The 24298-nt window shown below is 49.1% G+C and overlaps 8 protein-coding genes across 8 annotated transcripts; 5 read left to right on the plus strand and 3 right to left on the minus strand.

Moving 5' to 3' along the window:
• Positions 1-1347: 1347 nt before the first annotated feature.
• LCP9604111_8977 (uncharacterized protein) lies at positions 1348-3039 on the plus strand (the record flags this gene model as incomplete). Its single annotated transcript, XM_039077179.1, has 3 exons — positions 1348-1566; positions 1615-1717; positions 1769-3039. The coding sequence occupies 3 exons, from the start codon at positions 1348-1350 to the stop codon at positions 3037-3039; spliced, it is 1593 nt and encodes a 530-aa protein (XP_038925071.1).
• Positions 3040-4351: 1312 nt separating this feature from the next.
• LCP9604111_8978 (uncharacterized protein) lies at positions 4352-4944 on the plus strand (the record flags this gene model as incomplete). Its single annotated transcript, XM_039077180.1, has 3 exons — positions 4352-4385; positions 4446-4747; positions 4870-4944. 3 exons carry the CDS (start codon positions 4352-4354, stop codon positions 4942-4944), a joined length of 411 nt encoding a protein of 136 aa, XP_038925072.1.
• Positions 4945-7728: 2784 nt separating this feature from the next.
• Positions 7729-10726, plus strand: chiA1 (class III chitinase ChiA1; the record flags this gene model as incomplete). Its single annotated transcript, XM_039077181.1, has 2 exons — positions 7729-8278; positions 8334-10726. The coding sequence occupies 2 exons, from the start codon at positions 7729-7731 to the stop codon at positions 10724-10726; spliced, it is 2943 nt and encodes a 980-aa protein (XP_038925073.1).
• A 598-nt stretch (positions 10727-11324) lies between these two features.
• Positions 11325-12525, plus strand: LCP9604111_8980 (CaiB/BaiF CoA transferase family protein; the record flags this gene model as incomplete). Its single annotated transcript, XM_039077183.1, has 2 exons — positions 11325-11376; positions 11429-12525. The coding sequence occupies 2 exons, from the start codon at positions 11325-11327 to the stop codon at positions 12523-12525; spliced, it is 1149 nt and encodes a 382-aa protein (XP_038925074.1).
• Positions 12526-12714: 189 nt separating this feature from the next.
• Positions 12715-15073, minus strand: LCP9604111_8981 (GMC family oxidoreductase; the record flags this gene model as incomplete). Its single annotated transcript, XM_039077184.1, has 7 exons — positions 12715-13256; positions 13310-13676; positions 13728-13799; positions 13849-14308; positions 14360-14603; positions 14668-14793; positions 14845-15073. 7 exons carry the CDS (start codon positions 15071-15073, stop codon positions 12715-12717), a joined length of 2040 nt encoding a protein of 679 aa, XP_038925075.1.
• A 1588-nt stretch (positions 15074-16661) lies between these two features.
• Positions 16662-18053, minus strand: LCP9604111_8982 (aspartate aminotransferase family protein; the record flags this gene model as incomplete). Its single annotated transcript, XM_039077185.1, has 1 exon — positions 16662-18053. The coding sequence occupies one exon, from the start codon at positions 18051-18053 to the stop codon at positions 16662-16664; it is 1392 nt and encodes a 463-aa protein (XP_038925076.1).
• A 3892-nt stretch (positions 18054-21945) lies between these two features.
• Positions 21946-23034, minus strand: LCP9604111_8983 (alpha/beta hydrolase; the record flags this gene model as incomplete). The annotated part of the gene is made up of 2 exons (XM_039077186.1): positions 21946-22555; positions 22628-23034. The coding sequence occupies 2 exons, from the start codon at positions 23032-23034 to the stop codon at positions 21946-21948; spliced, it is 1017 nt and encodes a 338-aa protein (XP_038925077.1).
• Positions 23035-23543: 509 nt separating this feature from the next.
• Positions 23544-24153, plus strand: LCP9604111_8984 (putative L-PSP endoribonuclease family protein Brt1; the record flags this gene model as incomplete). Its single annotated transcript, XM_039077187.1, has 3 exons — positions 23544-23705; positions 23766-23923; positions 24087-24153. The coding sequence occupies 3 exons, from the start codon at positions 23544-23546 to the stop codon at positions 24151-24153; spliced, it is 387 nt and encodes a 128-aa protein (XP_038925078.1).
• Between the last annotated feature and the right edge of the window lie 145 nt (positions 24154-24298).

The raw sequence follows: 24298 nt of genomic DNA on the forward strand, positions 1-24298 counted from the left end.
CAAATTGAATGTATAGACATAAAACTGACCATATGGACTTCGAGCTTGAAGTAAAAGACATCATTGTAAGTTCGAACTGAAAGATAATTACTCATCTGGTGTCCAGGTCTCTGTATAATATCCTTATCAAATTGCACCTATTGCGAGGAACCAGGTCGATCTTGATAGAAAAAAGAGTGCACTCAACTAAATGACTAACATGGAGAAAGAAAGAAGAAGCAAGTTGTAAAGTGGAAGCAGCTAGTTGATATAGCTGACCATGCAAACGTTGCAAACAACCAACCTTCTCGCTTACCTATCTAACAAACAATCTATGGCGAGCAAGCAAATATGAAGCATATGATAATGACCTATCTTAGATCGGGACACTAGTAGGAGATTTGCCAAGCTAGGATTTGCATGGTAAGATAAACCAAACCCGAATGCATATAGTGGTACTATTGAATCTTCCTAAATAAATCTAGCACGTAATAGCGAGCTAAATGGCGAAAAGAAAAAGCTTGGCAGGTGGAGGTGGCGACGTAGATGTGCCAAGTTGGGTTGACTAAAACATTCAACACCATGCCATTTCGCGCAATGATGGTTGTTTTGTTATTATCACGTCATGTACTTGAGGTCTTGGGAAAATATTGGTTTCCCCCATGGCAGAGAACTTTTAGCTGCAGGTAGTTACATGCTTTTTCCCGATACACTCTCTTCTTTTTTCTCTTTGTGTCCACCAAACCACAGAAATCCTGCACATCAGAGATTCAGGCGATTCGCTCGGACGGACGACTAAGCGTCGGGTTGAAGGAGCTACCTCGAAAGGATTATGATCCACTAATCAGAGGGTTAGAACGGATCAGGAACAGATTCCGATGTGTCGCGATCTGCGGGATCATAGGCCGATATACATGACCCTTCGGATTTCAAGATTGGTCCGACGGAACCGGCCCGGCCTGCTCCACATGGTTCCGCACGGGCCCTTGCTTAGAGTTTTGTGTCTGGCAAAGATATACGATTGATCTTGCTCTTTCACATCCTCTGTTTGCTTATCCCTTGTCCAACCATTGCTACTGGAGAAAGTGACCGTAACCTAGAGATTATGATAGGAAGTGTGTGACTCGGAGTCTTCGCAATTGCTAACTATGAGTGGTCTCGTATTACTCAACCCCATTTCTAGAGCCAAGAAAGAGCGAGATAAATCTAAATTATGGCGTGATAACATTTCCAAGTACCCTCGAAACGATATATAACTACTCATTCAGCTCATTCATTCCTTCATGATAAGTGTCTATTTATTCAAAGACCCAAGTCGACGGTGCACGCCTCTTTCCATTGCCACCAAGAAACAAGCTACACGCACATATGGATTTGGCCTCCAAGGCTGAGGCTACGGCCACGGAGAGTCTTTCATCTAATAACGAGAGAGCCCTCGAGAGCAAATATGCCGATGAAACTCTGCGCATTCTTGAGCTTCATGGAGACTCTGTTGGGCCATTGACGCCCGAGAAGGAGAAAAAGCTGAGACACAAATTGTACTGGAATATCTTCGGACTACTCTCCGCTATCAACCTACTGCTATTTGTGAGCTCATTATACGATCATCTTGTTCACAGCCTCTAACTTCTCTAGATAGATAAATCCACTCTGGGCTACGCCGCTATTCTCGGCCTGTTCGAAGAGACTGGTATCACGAAGGCTGAATACAACAATCTTGGGACTTTCTTCTACGTCGGTACGTGACATTATTGTTTCTCTCATTGTACCTTCTCTAACATTCCCATAGGTTACATTGTTGCGCAATGGCCGGGACATTATGCTATGCAAAAACTACCATTTGGAAAATTTGTCGCTGCTCTTGTCTTCATGTGGGGTGTCATCCTACTACTTCATTGCGTTGCCACAACGTATTCCGCTCTTGTGGTCCTCCGACTAGCACTCGGTGCCGCTGAGTCTGTCGTTGTACCTGCAATGGAAGTCACAATTGGAATGTTCTTCAATCGTTACGAACAGTCGTTCCTCCAACCCTTTCTTTGGTTGACGTCGGCAGCCGCCCCCATATGTGCCGCATTTATCTCCTACGGGTTACTTTGGAGTCATAGCGCCGTCCTGCCATGGAAGCTGTTTATGATTATTACTGGGGCTGTCTCGGTACTTCTTTCAATTGTTGTTTGGTTTCATTATCCAAATAATCCAGCCGATGCTAAATTCCTGTCACTGGAGGAAAAGATTCACACCATCAGACGGGTACACGAGTCAAGTCAAAGTTCTATTGAACAGAAGCAGTTCAAGAAGAGTCAGTTTATAGAGACGCTCCGCGACCCTGTCTCATGGCTATTCGCTCTGCAGGCCTTTACCCTGATGATGTCTAATAATCTCACCTACGGGCAGCAGAACCTCATTACCAAGGCTCTTGGGGTGGACAGCCTGGGTTCGACGCTCGTGGCTGCAGCTGGTGGCGGTTTCGGTGTCCTGGTCTGTCTCGCAGGAGCATATGCCCTGCGATGGTGGCCTTCAAATCTTGCCTTCCACGGACTCTTCTGGTGTCTTCCTGCAATTGCAGGTGGAGTTGGAATGGTCGCAATTGACTGGGACCAGAAGTTAGGGATGCTTGCTTGTCTGCTCTTGGCTGGCCATACCTATGGTAATACCTACATTATCGCGTTGGGTTGGACTACATCATCGGCAGCCGGCTACACGAAGAAGCTGACCCGAAATGTTATGTTCATGGCTGGTTATTCCATTGCCAACATTTGCTCGCCACAAATATGGGTTCCTAAAGACGCACCTCGGTATTATGGTGCCTGGATCTCCATGATAGTGGTCAGTTGGGTGGGCACACCGTTGATCCTTTTCATTATACGCTTCATTTTGAAACGCAGGAACACTCAACGGAAGGCTTGGGCTGCATCCTTGACCAGTGAAGAGAGAAAGGCTCACGAGTTGGGAGTCGTCGAGGAGCTTGATGAAAATGGGAATACGATACGCAGGCAAGTTGAAATTGCCATGTTGGATATGACTGATATGGAGAACCCGTTCTTCATCTATCCTATCTAAACGACACGCCATTGGAAATTCCGTCACCATATCTCTAGAGAAATTATCGGCTAGGGAAAATATACATACTATCGTCGCTCTGACAATGTCGAAGTACACACTTCGCCGGATAACATATTATTCCAAGCAGATCGGTTGCGAGGGTCTGTAATTTATGTAATACCCGGACCTATAAATTACTATGCGTTGTTAGTTTACTACTTTCAGTTTAGCACCTCAAGACCTCGTTCTGTAAGGTCCGCCTTCTGTTGCTCCGGCATAAAAAGCTCGCCCTGCCCTTGGTATAATGCTAAAGAGATCAGCACCGAACGCGGGGAACGCTGAAATGTAAGAGCATGAAAGAGGTTTTGTTTGCTACAATCTTCGACATGGGTTGTCTGAGATGATAGTATTCACTAGACGGGTAGAATGCCCTCCTTCTCCTAGACACGCTCCTTTATCCGGGAGACCTATATATAGCCGTATGAATCAGTATACGCTCATTCGTAGAAAAGTTGGCATATTGGAGGTATTGCGTGTTATTTCTCCATGGTCGAAAGTACTTAGGGGTACAAGGTGGGGCGGATGCAACACAGACAGATAAGAACCAGGGCCTCCAGCAAGCTTGGCCTAATTACGCAGCTCGCTTGTTGACCGTTAACGCGGGGTTGTCTGACCTTCCTCCCCCTCTTCGCAGTCGGTCACGACCAGCTCAACGGACACTAGCTTGGCGCTTTCCGTTACATCAAAATGTCGGAAACACTTATTCCACATACGTCGCACAACTCATCTTCCAACAAATCAACGATTCTCCTCGTTCATGGCGGATTCTGTGGCCAGGAGTAGGACGCTGTATGGCCGCTTCTCGTCGCCTACCACGTGCTAATTCCCGACCTCCCTGCCCACGGGCGATCGCTTGAGACTAGACCTCTGGAAATCAACGACGCCGCTCGCCGTCTTGCAAGTCTGATCGAGGCTAAAGCGCAGAAGCGAATAGCTCATATAGTCGCCATTAGCATTGGCGCACATGTCGCCGCTACTATGGCTCTGCGTCCTGTTTCCTTTCCTTTCCTCTCTATACTTATTGTTTCGTTAGACAACGCATTTCTTCTATTAGAAAGAATCTGGCATATAACAACTTTCATCTCCCTGGGGTTTCATCATCTAATTGCGGTCAGATCGGATGAGAGTGTCTAGGCACGCAGGGGCGTAGTGCGTACCTAGACCACGAAAATAATCAAGACGATAGGAAAGGGGGTGAATCTTAGACAATATTTCAATGAACCAATCATAGGCGTAGATACAGCCAAATTCCAGGCATTAAGGCCTCAATATGGTGGAAATGATCCTTCGCACTATGCCCCTTCGTACCTAGCGTCTCGTGCCGTAATTTCTCCTACTAGTCAGTATAACGAAAGATAAACTAGCAAGTACAGCGGTCACTGTCAACGCCGCTTGTCGCGATTCAGTCGCTCAAGACACAATCGCCTTTTTCAGTAGCGCCCCACTCACTTTAGATACCAATGTCACCGATTCTGTAGCCTGTGCGTCAAAATGCGAGACTCTCAACGGCTGCGAATCCTGGCTTTTCAACACCGGTGGCTGGTATGACCTGTTCCGCAATTCCGCCGTGGCCACTGCTTCGAGCCCGCACTTTGTCTTTGGGGGGTGCGCGAAAGACAGTCCTCGTTCGTCTGTTGTTGTTTCAAGCATTGCTTCTGCTACACCTGTAAGTGGCTCTGTGCAAACATATTCTTAGAGAAAAGCAAGCGGGAAAGGGAAAGTCCCTGTAGCCGTACATAAACACAATAGTATCAGCACTGACTAATGGTCTTTTCTTCGGTATCCTAGATCGTTGCGAATCTGCATGGAAAAAGACATCTCGAAGCTCACAAGAAGCATGGGCATTCATTCCACAGCCACTAGTAGGGCAAGTAAAGGCACGGAGCTTCTGGTGACCTGCATATCGCACCAGCGCTTGCTTTGGTCACCTCGCGGGAAAAAAAAGGAGAGGGTTTGTTTGGTGGCCTCAGGCGCTCTATGTAGGGTCAGATAGTTCCAATACAACTTCCTCCTTTGCTTCTAGATTTTTTACTCTGTAGTCCCCGAGAAGCATTCATATCAATTTAACATAAAAAGAGAAAATGGTGGAATTTTCGCTGTTGCTGTTGCTTTGGCTTATCCTAAGATTATCAATTTGAACCTAGCGTAGAAACTGAAGCAATATATATCGAGTGATGGGACAACCGAAAATTACTGCTGGAAATCGAATATACATCTCCAAACGACAAATGTGAGCCTCTGCCTTTTGATCTAACAAAGCTGGAGTTAAACAGATGGCTGCCTATAAATGTAGACCGATCTCAAAATGGAATAGGCTATATCGAGGTCGCAGGGCCAGTCGGCAATTCCTTTTACAGAGAGGCTCTGCAGAATTGTGCAGCAGAGATGAGTAGAGTCTAGACCGTGCCATCTCCCATCATTACTCGCATGGGGCTGAGTATAGTGTGAACATATAGAAAAACGTGACCTACGTAAGTTTATGTACAAATCCCACTTTTGTGCAGCCGGAATAGGAAATACTTGGCAAAATTAGACTACATATAGAAGTGATAGGATCAGGATATGTGACCAGTTTTTATTTTTTTTTTTCATTTGGTCATATGCGAGTTGCCAAAGTCCAGCCACGAGGAAGCGATTAGTTGCTGAGGCCACTATGGTGGCTAAACTTCCTATGAAGTTATAAAAATGATAACTAGCCTCTGGAAGTAACTACATATATGCAATTAATAGCGATGTACTGCCGTTTGATATCAGGCAGATATAGCGAATAATAAAGTGGATTTTAGATTGCTGTTTGTATGGGTTCATCTTGGACGGTGATATATACTTTCCCCGGATAGAATAATAATGTAAGAGCGTTGTGTGCTTTCGATCCGATTCTTATGGCTTCCCATTTGCAAACAAGCTTATATTCGAATGATGCTTAAGTGCGGTTAAGAAAATGTGCCGCAATTTCCTCGCAAGTCAGCTTCATTGCTTAATCCACAAGTCGGGGCGACCCTTACAACCCGCCCGGTCCCACAAGGTTATGAGGAGAAGAGACACATAAGATCGAGGAACTCCTGTCGGGCACGAACCTCCCGAAAAACAAGAGATTTAAACCTTTTCGGGGGTCAATGTTGCCTGTCCAATGATACCTCGGGCGGTGGCGGTTGCAGAATACGAAGTGCGCATTTTTAAGATTGGCTAGTGCTTTGTGAGCAATCAGACAGATGAGTGGCGTTGTTGTCGCCTAACATATCGTCTTAGAGCGGGCATATCTCCGAAGGAGATGGGTACCTTGCATAAACAGGGAAATAAAAGGGAAAGAAAAGTCAAATGTAACGTGGGAGTTTTGGGGGCCGTGGGTTGGAACGTGTAAGTAATGTTTCGTACCCTGGCCAGAGTTACATCACAACTTGAGTTCGCTAGGGCGTCAAACTAACAGAACTAAAAGACGAAGTGAGACAGCAATCTTAAATGCTGCAACCGAATCAACGGTGATCCGGCTTCATCCCGGATCGACGCATATGATTGGCGTGCCTGATAGGGAGGTGGCTCCATATTCTGGCCCCCAAGGGTTTAGCGCAGGGTAATTAACTTTTAACTCCGTCGGTTCTGATCGCCTTGCTTGGTTTTGGGAAAGTTGCGAGATGATTTGACCTCACACCCTCTGCTTCTACTCTTACCCTCACTTACGCTCTTACTCTTCGAAAGATGCAAACACTCGCTTGTCAAACGAATGTAAACGGATCTTCTTACCTCCACTTTCCCGCCTTCCTGCATCTCCATGTGGTCCGACTTTCGGGTAGTGCCCTGCATCCCACTACGTACAATCGCCAGTGGACCCCGAGGCGTCCGTGCCCTGGTGCCTAACTTACGGATGTGATTGGATTTTATATATCAAACTAACAGTCTTGGCACCAGTCATGACCCTCATGCTAGTGACGCTAGAGTCCGTTAGGGTCTGTTAGCCTCTTTCATGCGGCTCTTGCAATTTCATTTCGCCGGGATAACCCCGAATAGGCATAGGGTTTGCACATACCCCTCTCCAACGAAGGCCTACCATGGCTGATGGCTGATCTAGTTTTTGTTTGGAATGCGACTCTCTTACGCCACTGGCTATGTGGCCATGTTATGCCACGGGTTTGGCTTGTGACCAGCCGGTCCATGCCGCGTTCACGTCAAGTTGGCATGCATTCTGCGTATCCTGTTAGCCTTTGGGTCTAGTGTTCACACTATCAAGCATTGTTTCCACTCGACGAGTCTGTGTTGGGTGACCCTGCGCCGGTGGGGTGCCTCCGGTGAGGCACTGACCTATGAATCGTGGAATCATCCGGATATCACGCACTTGCTCATTTCCACGTTTTGGTAGCTCTGTTCTCTTTTCTGATTAGTGCGCTCAATGTCGGAGGTCGGCATCTTCCCCAGGGGGCGGACATGGACAGTCCCCAGCAGGCGCTCGTTATATTTCAGTTTCTTTTCCCCAGCGGACATTCTCTTTCGACCGTCAACACTCTCATTTCGAGCTCTTTGGGATACTTCCCAAGCAGATATTTGTCTGCGTCCCCTCGTTGTCCGCGAGATAACCTGCCATTCATTTTCGGGTTATTAAGCGGTTTCTGTTGCATATAATCATTGCATATAATCATTACATTCATTTTAGCCATGATGTTCAAGTCTTTTGCCGCCGTGTCGGCCTTGTCACTCTTTGCATCGTCTGCTGTTGCTCTCGATGCCAGTCTGAAGAATAATGTTGCTGTCTACTATGGACAAGGTTTCAACCAACCCCGGCTCTCACATTTCTGTGAACAGACCACGTCGGACATTATCAACATTGGCTTTATCGATCAGTTCCCCAAATTTGTGGGTGACTTCCCTGGTTCCAATTTTGCCAATCAGTGTGATGGCAACTTTTTCCCCGGTACAGAGCTGCTTAATGGCTGCCACCAGATCTGGCAAGATATCCCTATTTGCAAAGCTGCTGGCAAGACAATCCTGTTGTCCATCGGTGGTGGTACCGCTACAGCCCAGTCTCTTCCGGATGAGGCCACTGCGACCTGGTTTGCGGATTTCCTGTGGTATTCATTCGGTCCTTACAATCCATCCATCTCTTCATTGGGTTGGACCGAGGACTTGGTTGGCATCTTCCCTCGCCCATTCCTCACTTCCTCGGTTGATGGATTCGACTTTGATATCGAGTACAACGGCGGAGTTGGTATGTTTCCCTGACCCTCTACCTTCTGACTATACTTTCCCTAACACTCATATAGGATACGCCACACTAATTAATCGTCTACGCTCGCATTTCGAAACCAGCGGAGAGACCTACTACATCTCCGGAGCTCCCCAGTGCCCCATTCCCGACCCTCAGCTCGGCGATGCTATTACCAACTCGTACTTTGATTTCATCTGGGTTCAGTGGTACAACACCCAGGGTTGCTCTGCTGCGGATTGGGTGCACAAGACCGGCAAGTTCAACTTCGACGACTGGGTCGGTGTCATTGAGAAGAGTGTCAATCCCAATGCTAAGCTCTTCATCGGACTGCCCGCATCGGAGGATGCCGCTAATGCTGGATTCTACTTGACCCCTGATGAGGTGCAGCCCCTTGTCGAGACTTACATGGACAAGCACCCTGATCACTTCGGTGGTATCATGCTGTGGGAGGCCACCGCTGGTGAGAATAATCTCATCAACGGAACAACATTCACTGAGCACATTAAGGATATCCTGTACGGTTGCGCTCCTCCTCCTCCTCCCCCGACTTCGACTGTCACCCCCATCCCTTCCTCGACTGTGACTCCTGTTTCGTCGTCCACTGTCCCGCCGTCTAGCTCGGCTACGCCTTCGGTCACCTCGGTTGCTTCCAGCTCAGTCGCTTCTTCCAGCTCGGTTGTGTCTTCTAGCTCGGTTGTGTCTTCTAGCTCAGTTGTGTCTTCCACCTCCGCCGCCTCTTCTAGCTCAGTTGCGTCTTCCACATCGGTTGCCTCATCTAGCTCCGCTACCCCTTCGGCCACCTCAGTTGCTTCCAGCTCAGTCGCTTCTTCCAGCTCAGTTGCATCTTCCAGTTCGGTTGCATCTTCCACATCGGTTGCGTCTTCCAGCTCAGTTGCTTCCAGCTCAGTCGCTTCTTCCAGCTCAGTCGCTTCTTCCAGTTCGGTCGCTTCTTCCAGCTCGGTGTCTTCCACCACCCCTGCTACCTCTGAGCAGTCTTCCTCCACTTCGAGCCTCCCTAGCAGCTCTGTGACGACTACTCCTGCTTCATCCGGACATCCCGCCCCCCACTCCTCCGCCACCGGAAAGCCCCACAGCTCGCATGCTGGCCATGGCCATGGACATGGACATGGCCACCACACCCACACCCACCCCCATCCCCACACTGTCCCAAGCTCCACTCCCCTGATCCCGGGACACCCTTCAAGCACCGCTCCCATCTCTTCTGCGACCGAGTCTAGCGCCTCTTCCACTAGCGAAGGTGTCATCCCGACCGGTGTATCATCTACCAGCGACGAGACCACTGGGAGCTCCAAGCCTACCAGCATTGAGACTACCGGTGCTTCCAAGCCTACCGGTGACAACACTACCGGTGGTTCTAGCTCTACTGGCGTCGAGACTACTGGGGGCTCCAAGCCTACCGGTGACAACACTACTGGTGGTTCTAGCTCTACTAGCGTCGAGACTACCGGAGGCTCCAAGCCTACTGGCAACAACTTCACTGGAGGATCCAAGCCTACCGGTACTGACTCAACCACAGCCCCGGCTGGTATCACCGCCACTGCCTCTGTGACTGCCTCGCCTTCCTCCTTGGCTCCCGGTACGACCACAACTATCATCGTGACCTCGTACGTTGATATTTGCCCAACTGGATTCACTACCATCACCACCACTATTACCAAAACCTACTGTCCTGGTGATGTCTCCGCTACCGCTACCCCAACTGGCACCGCGGAGATCACTGCTCCTACTTCTGGGCCTGCCACTTCCACTCCTTACATTCCCGAAGGCTGGACCACTACTGTGACTGTTTGCACCCAGTGTGCCGCTACCCCGACTACCGTTACCCTCACTAAGCCCGCTGCTACTACTACCACTGAGGTTGTGTCGCAGCCCACCGCCCCTTCGGTGCCTGAGGAATACACTACCACCGTGACTTTCTGCAAGCACTGTGGTCCTACTGGTAGCACCGTCACCATTACCATCCCGGCTCCTACTGTTACTGCTACTGCCACCGCAACTGCCACCGCAACTGCTACTAGCATTGTTCCTGGCTCTGGCTCTGGCTCTGGCTCTGGCTCTGGCTCTGGCTCTTCTGGAAACGGTGAGGGCTCCGGCTCCGGCTCTAGCTCTGGCTCTACTGGTGAGGTTACAGTGCCCGGTGTCGCCCCTGTGTCGCCATCTTCTTCCTCCAAGCCCATCCCCAGTCATGGAGCAGGAGGCTTCCACGTCGGCAAGCCGTCCTCGAGCATAGCCTTCCGCCCCTCGCCCGCGCGCACTGCCGTGCCTGCCGTGCCTACCGTCGCGACCACCGCCACGAACACACCCGCATTGCCCACCAACCAAGAGGGCGTGTCTCCGGTGTACACCGGTGCAGCCTCGCGTTCCAACATGACCGGCTTGTTCGGTGGCGTCCTCGCCATCGCTCTTTCCATGTTCATGATGCTGTAAAGCTGCCCACTTGCCCGGACAGCATGATCTCATCATGCGATATGATTGATCTCACGAATGCTGATTTCAAGACAAACTGGTACTTTCTAGCGACTGGTTGCTTTTGGTTCATTACGATGTTTATAATATTCTTGTTCATCCGATCTCCAGTCTCTGGAGTGATTCGATACCTCCTGGCCTCTTTTTGTGATTTACTCTGGCCAGTAGCGGTGAGACCATTGTGTTCTTCGCATTGAAGTTTGCGAGCGGTCGAGTCCGTTTCAATTCCCTAATGATATCCTTTTCAAGTGTGGCCATCTAGCCTGACTTCTCTCATTTTTATTTCCTGTTTCCATATTTACAACGGACAACGATGCTCTTTGTATAAAAATACTACCCATTTGCATATAATGCAGTGAAGAGAATATTATCAATTATTTTCTGGCAGTTAAAATCCTGTAATGACAGCTTTCCATCTCAATAATATTCATCATGTCGATGATCGTCCAATAGCTGTGACAATTCCCCCGCATTCCGACATCCACGGACCTCGGCTGCGGAGAAGTAATAAATGGCAACCTCACTTTTGAACTTCGATTGATCCTTCAAAATACATAAAATGCTACCATTGAAAGGAATCAAAGTCATCGAGCTAGCAGGCCTAGCTCCAGGTACACAATCAATCCAAGAAACATCACCATCACAACTAACATCCCACCCCAGGCCCATTCGCAGGCCTCCTGCTAGCTGACTACGGCGCCTCAGTCCTCCGTATAGACCGACCCAACTCGACAAGCGTTGACCAATTAACCCGCGACCAACTAACCCGCAACAAAACCTCCATAACGCTCGACTTACGCAACCAAAACTCCCTAAACATCCTCCTCCGCCTCCTCCCAACCGCCGATATCCTAATCGACCCCTTCCGGCCAGGCGTCCTCGAACGCCTCGGCCTCTCCCCAACAGAAGTCCTCCAAAAACACAATCCCCGCCTAATCGTCGCGCGAATGACCGGCTTCCGCCGCGACGGAAAATACAAAGACATGGCCGGCCACGACATAAACTACATCGCCGTCTCGGGAGTGCTGTCGACGCTCGGCCGCGCAGGCGAGAAGCCCCACGCCCCAGGCAACATCCTCGGCGACTTCGCCGGCGGCGGCGCAGTCTGTTTCCAGGGAATCTTGCTCACGCTCATCTCGCGCTCGCATACCGGCCGTGGCCAGGTCGTCGAGGCGAATATGGTCGACGGCTCGGCGTACCTTGCTACGTTCCCGCGGTTGGCGAGGAAGACTCCCGCGTGGGCGCAGCCGCGTGGCGAGAACCTGCTCGATGGTGGGTGTCCGTATTATGATACGTACGAGACTAAGGATGCCGGGCGGTATTTTGCTGTTGGGGCGTTGGAGCCGCAGTTTTATGCGGCGTTGGTGCGTGGGCTTGGGTTTGAGATTGGGGAGCTTCCGGAGAGGGAGGATCGGACGCAGTGGCCTGTCTTAAGGGAGATTTTTACGAGGAGGTTTAAGGAGAAGACTCGCGTGGAGTGGGAGGCTGTTTTTGATGGTACGGATGCTTGTGCTACGCCTGTTTTGGAGCAGGCGGAGCTTGAGGAGGGTGGCTATGAGCAGCGGCCTATGGTGCATCTGGTTAGTACGCCTGGCAAACCCATTTCGGCGGACAATGGTGGGTGGTCGGGCGGCGGGCTTTTGCCTGGGGATGGGGGCGTTGACACGCTTAGGGAGTGGGCGGGGTGGGAGCAGGGTAAGGATTTTGAGGTTAGGAAGGATGGGGCTTTTGTGGCGATGGATGGGAAATCCAAGATTTGAGGCGGTGCATCATATGTTCGAGATAATTTAGACTATATAACTGGGTCTAACGAGGTAGATATATACTTCAGTTCCCCTTTCCCGAGATCAACACATCGCAGGCATTGAACTTCATAAATGCCAAAGCCAAGTCCCAAAAACCATGCATTATCATTACCATTACCACCAAATGCAAACACCAGTCTAGATCTATAGACCATAGACAAGAACAGCATGTACAGAAACAAGAACAAGAGCCAATACGGGCGACAAAGCAGTGCCGCCAATAGCAGCGACACCACCATTACTCTTCTGACTATCACTCTTCTTCGCGCCAACGGCACTACTAGAAGTTGTGGCATGAGCCCCACTAAAAGCCGGCTCGGGCTCCGATACGGAGTTATAATATTCGCGAATGATATCGCTCGCCTGTTCAGCGACACCATATGTCGAGGACATCAGGTGCGTGGACAAGGCAATGGGGATGACGCTGGCATCCGCAACGCGCACGTTAGCAAGACCGTACACGCGCAGATTGGCGTCGACGACACCGCCCTGCTTCTCCGGCAGCATCGCGCAAGATGAGGACGGGTGGAACTCTGTGCCGGCTTCCTTGCGTAGCCATGCTATCCAGTCGTCGTCGCTCTGGACGGTTGAGCCTGGGGAGGTCTCGTTTGTGAGGCTTCCGCTCATTGGGCTGGTTTCGCCGATTTGGCGGGCGAGTTTGATACCTGCGAGCAGGATCTCGGAGTCTGGGTATTGTTAGTGTTGGGGACTTGGTTTGCATGTTAGATGGGGTACATACCAGCTGGGTTATTCAGATAGTTCGGGTCGATTACAGGGTAGTCCATTGGGTCTGAGGAGTTGATGTAGATACGGCCGTGGCTGAATGGGTGTTGGAGGGCAGCTGTGATGCCGATATCACCGTTTCCATCGCTGTTCATGAACAGGAGCTCGATTTGACCTGTCGGGCCTTTGAAGATGTTTGATGTCGTGTTGCAGATTGCTTTGTAGCCGGTGACCACGCCGTCGTCGTAAGTAGTGTTCGGTGAATACTGGTCGATTGAGTCGAGGAATTTCGAGTCATATTCGTTGACTTTACTGCCGTACATAGCGGTCGAATTCACATAGGCAACGGCAGAATCAATGTATGTGAGGAATTTGGGGTTGTTCTGCGCGAATTAGCATCTGGCCTTGTTTGATCGAGTATATACAGGACGCACCCTATCTTTGCCGCCGTCGTAAAAGATAGAACCTGCGGTGTCCACATTCGAGCTCCATTTCACCGTAGCACTCTGTAACTCGGTCAGTAATGCTCTTCTTATATATAGGAAGCACACTCACAAAATGGTCTTGAAGGTGTTGGCCGACACCAGGAAGTTCAGATACGAGGTCAACACCAGCCGCAGAGAGGACGTCCTTCGGGCCGACACCGCTGTAGAGTAATACAGCCGGGCTGCCGACAGAACCACCCGCTAGGATGACTTCCTTGTTAACCTTGACCTTCAGTTTCGTTGCTCCGCCATCAGTCGTGTACTCAACAGCACTCGCTGTTTTGTCGGAAGAAGTAGAATTGTCGAAAACAAGCCGAGTCACATGCGCATTCGCCAATACATCGTAGTTATCCCGGTCTGGAAGCGGATCGAGATACCCAGAACGACTGTAGGAGCGCGTCCAATTCGAAGGGTTGATGCATGAGGTTGAGACGTCCGCGCCCAGGTTCTCACCTCCGTACATATTGGCAGAAATACCTATCCCCATGTTCGCTAGTGACGTTAACCAGTAGCCCACTTCGGGGAATGTGCTAGGAATGTTAGCCTTATCGATCAATTCCAGAGAACAGGATTCAGCATACTAGTCCGGGTATGATGTATGGATCGGCCCGCCGGTGCCATGATTTGATGCATTCCAGACGATTCCAGCCTCTTGAACTACATCATCCACCGGGGGAGAGAAAGTCTCGCTTTTTTTCATAGCAGCGTAGAATGAGTCCCACGACCAGTTATCGGCTCCGTCCATATCACCGAGCATGTCTTTCCAAGCATTGATTTCGTCTTCACCCGGACGGGTCATGTATAGTCCATTGATGGCGGAGCTGCCTATATCATATCTCCGTGTTAATCTTATGTTGCTTATTCTTTGGGATATCAAGCTTGTACATACCTCCAAGGACCTTCCCACGAGGCCACTCAATCTCACGGTCGTCTGCATTAGTCTGCGCAACAGTGTAAAAGTCCCAATTCAAAGGAGTCGTCCATAATGAATCGAAATAAGCATATGCCGGTGTATCTGTACGAGCATTAGAAATCGCAAACCCCGCGGGGTCATAATTAAACGCACCTATGCGCTTCCGATAATCATCTCCATTCCCGCCCGACTCAAGAACGAGTACGGTATGGTTCTTATCCTCCGAAAGACGAGCGCCCAACACGAGTCCAGCTTGACCTCCTCCCACAATCACAAAGTCATAAGAATCGTCGATTTCCGTGCGCGGCGATAATGCGTTCGCGAAGTGGCTTGCGACTAGGCTGGCGCCTACGATCTGAGTAGCGGATAGACCAGTCCGCATTGTAAGAGTGGACGCAGATTGTCGAGAGTGGGTGAAAGGGTGTATCTCATATATAAATTGCCGATCAGATTGACCAGGGTTAAGGCTGTGGAGAAAAACCCTTGAAAATCTTGTTATGAGCTTGGGAATTCCCGTTTATCAAGTTTACGCGCAAGATCATCCCAGATAAGCACATTCTGAAGCCTCAATCGCGTTAGACAGGCGGGTCAATATTGGGGTTCTACAAATGAGATCTTGGTTCCGCTTTCTCCACATGGCCTTTTCCAATGAGTCAACTTTATTTTCGAGGTACCCGTCCTGGTTCCATGTTTAGTATCGCTGTTCCTGGATGAGGTCGAATTTGTGGCTGTTGGTCGATATGACGGTCAACCCGATATCCCCAAATACTCAATGTCGCATCACCAACAACACATCAGTGCTGTGATGGCACGGCTGAAGATATGGTTGCTATGCATCAACCGCGGATCCAGAGCCAATAATGGCCTAGAATTATCTCCACTAACAAAGAACACATTGACGGTGGGTCTCATAACATATTCTCATAGGCTGACAGTTAGATGATCGCAATTATAATCCATCCAGTAGCCAGCCACGATAAAGGTGTGTATCCAGAAGGTTAGAACAAAGCCCCGTCATAGTGTCTGGATTTCCATGGACATGAGATGAAACATCAATGACGAAACAGGGACCGATCGATCTGATCCCAAATTGCATGTTTCCCATTGGCAGTGATCAAGTAACATTTATTCAACATGATCTCAAACAGTGGAGGTTCTTAGGGTTACGCTTGTCAGCTGCAATTTATTTACTTTCCGCTAATCCAATCTGAGTCTGGCCCTGTGACTAGCCACGTCGCTAAAGTTCGACGATTTTACGATCAGCTTCTTGGTTCGATCCATTTTGAAGAGACTATTGATTTTGAGTAGAAATGTGGAAAGTCACACTCCGTATGTAGTAACATTGGTTGTACAAAAATTTCTAACCCCTGAATTCATTATTCCACGGTTATATGATCCATGGATAAAGCCAAATGAATAATCGTTCTGTCCTTGGATTACCTCGCAGATAGATTCTTTCAATCACTTGACTGTAAGGGTCCTGTGCCCCTGTAATAGCATTTATGCCAGTATTTTGGTGGTGTTCGTCCAGCTATCGCGGCTAACTTGATAGACTACAATAGACGATCTCCCTTCTTTGCCCAGTTGAAAAAAGGAAAAACCAGTGATCGTCAGTAAGAACACCCAAACGGTGCTATCCGATTGTCATTAGGACTTCCGGTTGGCCTGAACATTGCCATACGTGTTGAAAGTTGTGAAAAGATGAGATTTGAACGGAAAGGCTGCTGGTTGAAGTGGAAGTCGAAAAGTAAAGTGCATTGGTCGAAGCCCAAATGGGGAATAACACTTTGTATAAGTATGGGGCGTAGTACAAAGAGCATCTCATCACTATGTCTTTTTAGTAATTTTCTTATCTCTATTTTTAGATCTCTTCGTAGCGGCAAAGCTTCAATTCGAAATACGCTAGTTAATGGAGAGAAGAAGTAAAAGCAATATCATGAAAAAAGTAAACATGTAGCAATTACGCTTCATCACACAGGCATAGTCCCAGGGGTGGTTGCAAATGCCTCTTCCAATATCTCCAAACCTCTAAGCAGCTGGTCCTCAGTGATAGTGATTGGCGGGGCGATGCGAAAGGCACCCCCAAAGCTAGGATGGCTACTGAGATTGGCCCACAAGCCTAACTCATAAGCCCGATCCCCAATCGCCTTACCCAAAGCCAGCGCAGGGTTCTTGGTCTGACGGTCCTCAACAATCTCAACCCCTGCCATAAGTCCGCGCCCACGGACATCTCCGATACAGCCGTACTTGTCCTTCAGTACATTTAGCCGCTCATGGAGTACCTTCCCCATAGCACGAGAGTGCTCAACCAGCCTATCACGCACCACAATCTCAAGAACTTTATCGCCCACAGCAGTAGGCAGTGGATCATTAACATGGGTCGTGTAGAAGCAGAAGTCCCGCTCGACGCACACGCGCTCGATCTCAGCACTCGTAACGACAGCGCTGAGCGGCAGGCCATTCCCTAGCGTCTTGCTAAGGGTGAGGATATCAGGAACGACTTCCTCGTGGTTGATAGCAACAAGATCGCCGCACCGGCCGATTCCCGTCTGCGCTTCGTCGACGATCAAAAGCATTCCACGCTTCTCGCACTCCCGCTTTAGAGCCTTGAGGTACCCCGGTGGTAGGACATGCATGCCAGCCGACGACTGGATACACTCCACGATACAAGCCGCCAGCGATCCGCACGATTGCATATCGATCATGCGCCAGCCGTATTCCATCTCGGCTTGCCAGTCGTAGGATCCGTCGGCGTTGCGAAAGATGGAGCGGTATGCGTTGGGCGGTGGGAGCATCAGCATTCCCGGCATCAGGGGACCTTGACCTCTGCGACCGAAGTGGTATTGTGTGCCCAGTGCTTGCGCGGTCACGCCATGCCAACTACCGCCTAGTCCGACGATCTCGAACTTTCCGGTGTATACCTTAGCCATCTTTATCGCTGCTTCGTTGCTCTCGCCGCCGGTGGAGAGGAAGAAGGCTTTGTCGAGGCCGGGTGGCAGCAGGTCGCAGAGACGTTCGCCTAGGCTGATCACTGGAGGTGATACCATTCCTGAGAAGAGGTGGTCTAGGGAGGCTGCGTGGTCGGTGATTGTCTGTACGATTTCTGGGTGCCCGTGGCCGAGCAGGCAGGACATTTGGCCGGATGTGAAGTCCAACACTTTCTGTCCGGAGGCTGTGTACACGTAGAGCCCTCTGCTGCCACAGATCACGTCTTTGTTGAATTTGGTTCCATAGTTGAGGAGGTACTTTGCTGCTTTGGCTTGAAGTTCTTGTTGATTGACATCATTATACAAGATAGGATTATCAGTCTTCGCGGGCCTGATTGTGACTGTGGACTCTTCTGTGGTGATTCCAGGGGCCATGACGGGGATATACTACTGACAAGTATGACTATTCTGACGATTCTGAGTACTTATCTCTTTTTGAGGACTCACGGCCTCTTTAAGTTTCTTGTTCCCCTCATTGGTGAGTTAGGGTACTTTCTCCTCTTTCGTCTTATCTTAGCCGCGGAGCCGCGGCCAACAGGTGTCCTCGGGCATCACAAAGTTCTCGTATCTAATGAAGAGACATTAAGTTGCTAGGAACTAAAGCGAAACCTATTGATAACGAAGCCAGGTTCAAGCAATAGCTGGGTTTACTGCCGAATACCTTTACTCTAGTATATTCCTTACTCCGGACTTCATCAATTTGCCACTTTTATACAAAAATATGGTAAATCGAAGCTTCATTTTCCCGTAATCTGCTGTTTTTGAATGATGGCATGTAAAATATTCTCTGAGAAGGTCAAGTGACTTTGGGCTCACATTGACACTCCAACGGATGTCCTTGAGCCGCCTTTTGTTGACCTGGAACCTTGAAACAATCTTTTAATTTATGATACTCGGCCGCAAGTGTATTGGATCATCCAATATTAATGACTGGAATTACAGGTATTGTAGAACATCGTTAAACGACCTATAGATACAAGAACATGCCTTCAATATGCATTACCATCACCACTCTCACCATACCTCAAATCATTCAGTCCTTATACCTATTGGCCTCGATAGGAATAGCACAGCCAGCAGGTGCACGTAGATTGACGTAGTCAGCTATCCACGGACCCTCCCCTCTACCGTCCCACCATTTAGGACCACCAGCAGGTCCACAGTTGTATTGCAGTTTTCTGTCAGAGTCTCCAACACACTGCTGAACACCATGATTAGTAACATTGATCCCTCGTCCGGCAACGCTGCCAACTTGATTTGGGTTGGGCGCGTATACAATAGCTTCGCCACGTTCTATAATAGTGGTGCCACCTCCACAGGCACAAGAATTGACTTCTTTCACGTTGACTGTGAAAGCCGTGACGGCCTGGTAGAAAAGAACACAGATGTCTCCACGTTCAGCGGGAACACCATTGCAGGTGACCGTGTTCGAGACTGAATAAGTCTGGGAATCGGAGACACTAAATCCAACAGAATCAAATAGGTTGCTGACGCCCAGTAGTTCACTAGTCGTTCTGTATCAACAAAGGTACTATCCATGCGGTTCTTAGCATAGACATAGTTTAGTATCATCGGATTCATGGCTTAGCGATATTCGAGACCAATTAGGGCTAGCGTAGCGCTAAGAGGCTCTCCCAAATCCCGGTTCATAGATCGAAAAAGCTCAGCTGCCCCACAAGGAGTTTCTAGTTGGCAATACATGGACCCCTCTTTCACTATGTAATGCAAGGCCGTGGAGATGCTACCATAATCCATATCCTATATATCTCAAACCTATAAAAAGTACTATATCTAAACTGACTGACCGTGGTAGTATTTTGCTCACTTGAAAGCGTTAATCGAGTCTAACATCCTAAAGAACCATCACCGGAAAATCACCGGAAACTGCTATCTTAGGCCTAGCTTAAGTTAAGCAACGGAATGCCGTCGGTACCGTGTGGACCTCCACGGCTTGGCCTCCACGGCTTGGCCTCCACGGCTTGGCCTCCAAGATGGTCAACGTCGCCCCGCAACACGAGTAGCTTGTTACCCCGTAGCCATACCCTAGTCTGACAAAAGTCCCTGATCGGGCACACCTGATGTACTACTGGCCAGTCTGAATATTTGATCTCTGGGTCCTCGGAGAATATGCATATTATCAATCTCATTTCCAAATTGTGGCATGAGCACCGAACTGGTCCTAAAGTCGAATGGCGACAACTTTGGTCTGAGACTCATTAGGAAAATGGCGCTTTGGACGTGAATATGTGTTCTTGCTCCCACCTTTTGAGAGGATATTAGCACACTTCATTTATTTCCTACCATGGTCTCTACGACGAGGAGCATATCATTGAATCAAGACGAGTTGGTCCTTGAGGAATTTATTTTTACTATCCTACTAAATTTAGCCTTGGGAATGACTATATGTACCCCCCCCCCCCGGTGGCCTGCCTGAAATTTCAGTACCACCTTCCAGAATGGGTGCGATCATGGGATCATAATAGGGAAGGAAGTCAATACTACTAAATTTAATACACTCTGAGGAAACTTTGACATTACTGGCAATCATTTGACTTCCATTTCGAAGTTACGTGGCATGAAACGGAAAGTTTCAACTCACATGCCATAGAAAGAACAATAGAATCGACAGTAAACGGGTTCAAAATTCTATGCGTCAACATGTGTCCATATCATAATATATTTACCCGAAAGGGCCATCGAGAAGCAGCCATTGTTGTTTGTTCTTTATCGGTAACAATTGCACAGGAATCTTCGAGATTCAGGAATTCATAGCTTCAGCAGACAAATTAGAATCACTTCGCAGATCCTTTTCATCATCGAAAAGGCAAATCCAAGACGAAGCTTGATCCAGTAGCAGCAAAGCCGACAATAGCAATAGAGCTGTGAATCATAGCGATTCGTCTTGTATGTGCAGTCCATTGACATCACCCAAGGCTTCAGCTTAGCTATAGCAACGCCAGCGACACGGTTCTCGTCATCGTATTTGAATATCCATTCTCCACCTCCCAGAAGCTCCACAGCCGTAGATAGTGTGATGACTAGCAAGGGATTCAGCAGGAACCAACAAGAGCTCGGTGCATACGCACCAAGTTCCTGTTGCACATGATCGCGCGCGCGGAGAATGCTGCTTTGACATTTGCATCGATATATCTTTGCAGGACCACCAAATCCCTTGGAGATATGAAGAAGGGTTCTGAAGGAAGATGGAGAGGACAAAACGAGTGTATTGTCGGGGTCATATGCTGGGCACATGACCACGCATCCAACACAGCCCCACTATAAATTCGATGATTCTTGTTCGTTGATGCAGCTCATCTGTTGCAGAAATCTCTCCAGGAGTGGCATTTTGTGTCGAGCCGTGGGCTTGTTGCCGCAGGACTTCCATGTTGGAGACATTGACAAAATCGTGATCGTATATATGGGCGAGAACATATGAAGAATGAAGATAGTTGGGAGTTTAAATATACGATAACGAATCTCCTCCGATGAGAAAGAAATCATACATGAGGCGTAGAAGGAGCTGTTTCATCTGCAAGTTGTTGAACGCTGTGACCAGTCGAACCCCGATCATCGACTGCGTGGGAACCTGGCGAACCGTCTTTGCTCAAATGAATTTTGTAATCTTCTTCCCAGATTTCAATGATGATAGTAAAGATAATGACTGGCAGTCGAACCGACAAAAGAATGGAGTGGAGGGTTAATGGAAGATGAACGACCGTGTAGATGGTAGAGGTTGGAAGGAGATGTTGTGCAGAGATAAATAGTGCGTTGGTGAACTTTGCGCGTAGCAAGGAATTGAGGCGACGGCGAGCTCACGTTGAGAGCATTGAAAGCATTGAAAGTGTTGAAAGCGTCAATGATGAGCTAGCTCTCGACGGTAACCTTCTTTTCAGGTGCTGATGCTTGCAAAGATCTATCAAGTGCCATCCAATATATCGTAGTAATTAAAGAAAGGAAAAAGAAATAAAAAGATTGCTTTTGACATCAGCCAGAGGATGTGCTTATAAGAGGATAGGATAAGGGAGATGAGAAATAACTCCCCAGAGCTAACATTATAAAGCAAAGACGGGGACAAGAGAATGAAGAAGGAAGTGAGCGAAGGAAAAGAGTCAGAATTAAATACAAAGAAGACAAACAAAATGAGAACCTCAGGACGTAATTGGTGCCCGAGGCAACCGTACATAGAAAGATATATGTCGCTCTCTTGCTTTTACCCTCAAAATGCTAATCTCGAATATATTCAGTAGGATATCTATATTAAAACATTCTAACGGCCCCAGAAGGCCTTTTGGAGCGCATCACACATCAGAGTGATACACCTCTTGCCCTCAGACAATGCCCCATCCATAGCCAAGAACGGATGTGGCATACCCGGCATGACCTGCAAGTCGACAGGTACACCGGCCTTCTGCAACTTCTCCGCATACTGCTCGCCTTCCGAGCGCAGCACATCCAGCTCGCCAACCATAACCAGCGCAGGCGGCAATTGCGAGTAATCTCCATCCCAGAACAGTGGGCTCGATTCTGGGTGGGTGCGGTCCGCGTCGTTGGGGACATAGTGGTCGCGGTACCAGTACATCTTAAGTGCGGGGAGTGCGGGGGTCCATTCGTATCGACGATATGACTCGTTGTTCTCTACTGTGGCAGTGTTGTCTGTCACGGGAACCGAGAGCAGCTGAGCGAGGAAGTGAACAGGCGGTGACAGAGTCAGTGCCTTGTGCGTGATAATCGCGGCAAGGTTTCCGCCCGCGGAGGAGCCGCCGGTTGCGAGTTTGGATACGTCCACTGGGAGTGCGGCGGGGCCGTCGGCAATCAACCAGAGGAAGACTTCCCAACAGTCATGGACTGCGGCCGGCCAACGGTTTTCGGGTGCAAGACTAGGAGAAAGAATATAAATTAGGCCGAAATTTCTCAAGGTTATGTATGCATGGCGTGATTAGGTAGCTTACCGGTAGTCCACTGTAATCACGACGCAGTTGCCTCGTACACAGAGATTCGAGCACACCACATTTTCCGTGTCGATGTTACCCAGCACCCAGCCACCACCGTGGAAATACAACATCACCGGCCATCCACCAGGAGGCGCTTCGCCCTTGGGAGTAAAGCAGCGGATGGGCACTGGTGGGCCCTCGGTAGCTCGCCGCTGAACAGTAATGTCTTGAGTCTTGCCAACCTCCAGCATAGGACCTGCACCAGGAATCAAGACACCACTTGTCCGTGACGCTTCCACGGGCCGAAGGTGCACTTGCTGGTTATTGATGACATGCTCGTTATAGAATGCGACATACTCCGGGTGCAACAAGTCTTTGACAGACTCGTGGAGCGGGTAAGGTGGTTCAGTAATGCCGGCAGTCATTTTGGCAGTTATTTAGAAAAATAAAACACAAAGATCGTCGGCATTCAGTGTCTTTGAGGTGTTCAAATAGGGACTTGGAAAGTGCACCCCCACGCGCAGAGTGGGGAGAACAATGCGGGGACACGCTGATAAGCTGATAAGCCGATTGCATTCCGCTTTGGGAAAGGATCAACGGCCTATCGCGGTGGGCCAGTGCCATCTCAGGGACAACTGCCCGCCGTCTCTTTTATTTAGTATCGAGTGCAACCTGCATGTATCCACTGCGCCCCTCTTAACGTCCATAACGGGCCACTTCATGTTCCTCGGATCGGTCTTATCGGCCACTACGGAGCCACTTGTTACGTTTTAATCTCGGCTAACGTGGGATGTAGCTGTAGCTCCGGATGTTGCCCCCCGTTGATAAAAGGACCTCCCACGCGCAAGGGGGGGCAACTTCCTACTTCTTTCCATCTTTTCTCAATTGACTCACCCCTAACTCATACTCCCTTCACCTCTCACAGACTTTCACAATGTCCTCCAAGACCGCCGTCCTTACCGACAAGGCCCCCAAGCCCCTCCCCGGGATCTACTCCCAGGCCATCGTCGCCAATGGCGTCGTCTACTGCTCCGGCGCTGTCCCCATGGACGCCGTCACTGGCAAGCTGATTGATGGCGATATCAAGGCTCACACTGTGAGATCCAACAATATCAATTGACCCGATTCAACCTGCTAACACCCTATTCTCTAACAGCACCAATGCATTAAGAACCTGACCCACATCCTCGAAGAGGCCGGCACCGACATCACCAAGGTGGTCAAGGTCAATGTGTTCCTATCCAACATGGATGATTTCGCCGAAATGAACTCCGTGTACATGCAATACTGGGGTGATGTGAAGCCCTGCCGGACGTGAGTTCTTACCCCGCTCCTGAATCCCTTGCGTTGGAGTCATTTGGAGTCATGCTTTGCCCCTCCATTTTTGTACTCTGCGTGATGCTTGCGCTTGCGCATACAGCTGTGCGACTCTGTATGTTTTATGGTTTGATTTGTTGCTAAAGTATATACTTTGCAGGTGTGTTGCGGTCAAGACGCTCCCTCTCAACACTGATGTCGAGATTGAGTGCATTGCTGTGCTATAAATTAGTTCTGGCTTTTATTGGAATCAATAGACAAAATTCGAAAATGATTATATGACTACTACCGCAGACCACCTTTCATACTATTGCAGTAACTTTGCAAACCAACTCGGATGAAAGCCAAGACCTTGACAGACCGCCGATTATC

Source organism: Penicillium roqueforti (genome assembly GCF_015533775.1).
Source record: "Penicillium roqueforti strain LCP96 04111 chromosome Unknown scaffold_39, whole genome shotgun sequence".
Classification (NCBI taxonomy): Eukaryota; Fungi; Ascomycota; class Eurotiomycetes; order Eurotiales; family Aspergillaceae; genus Penicillium; species Penicillium roqueforti.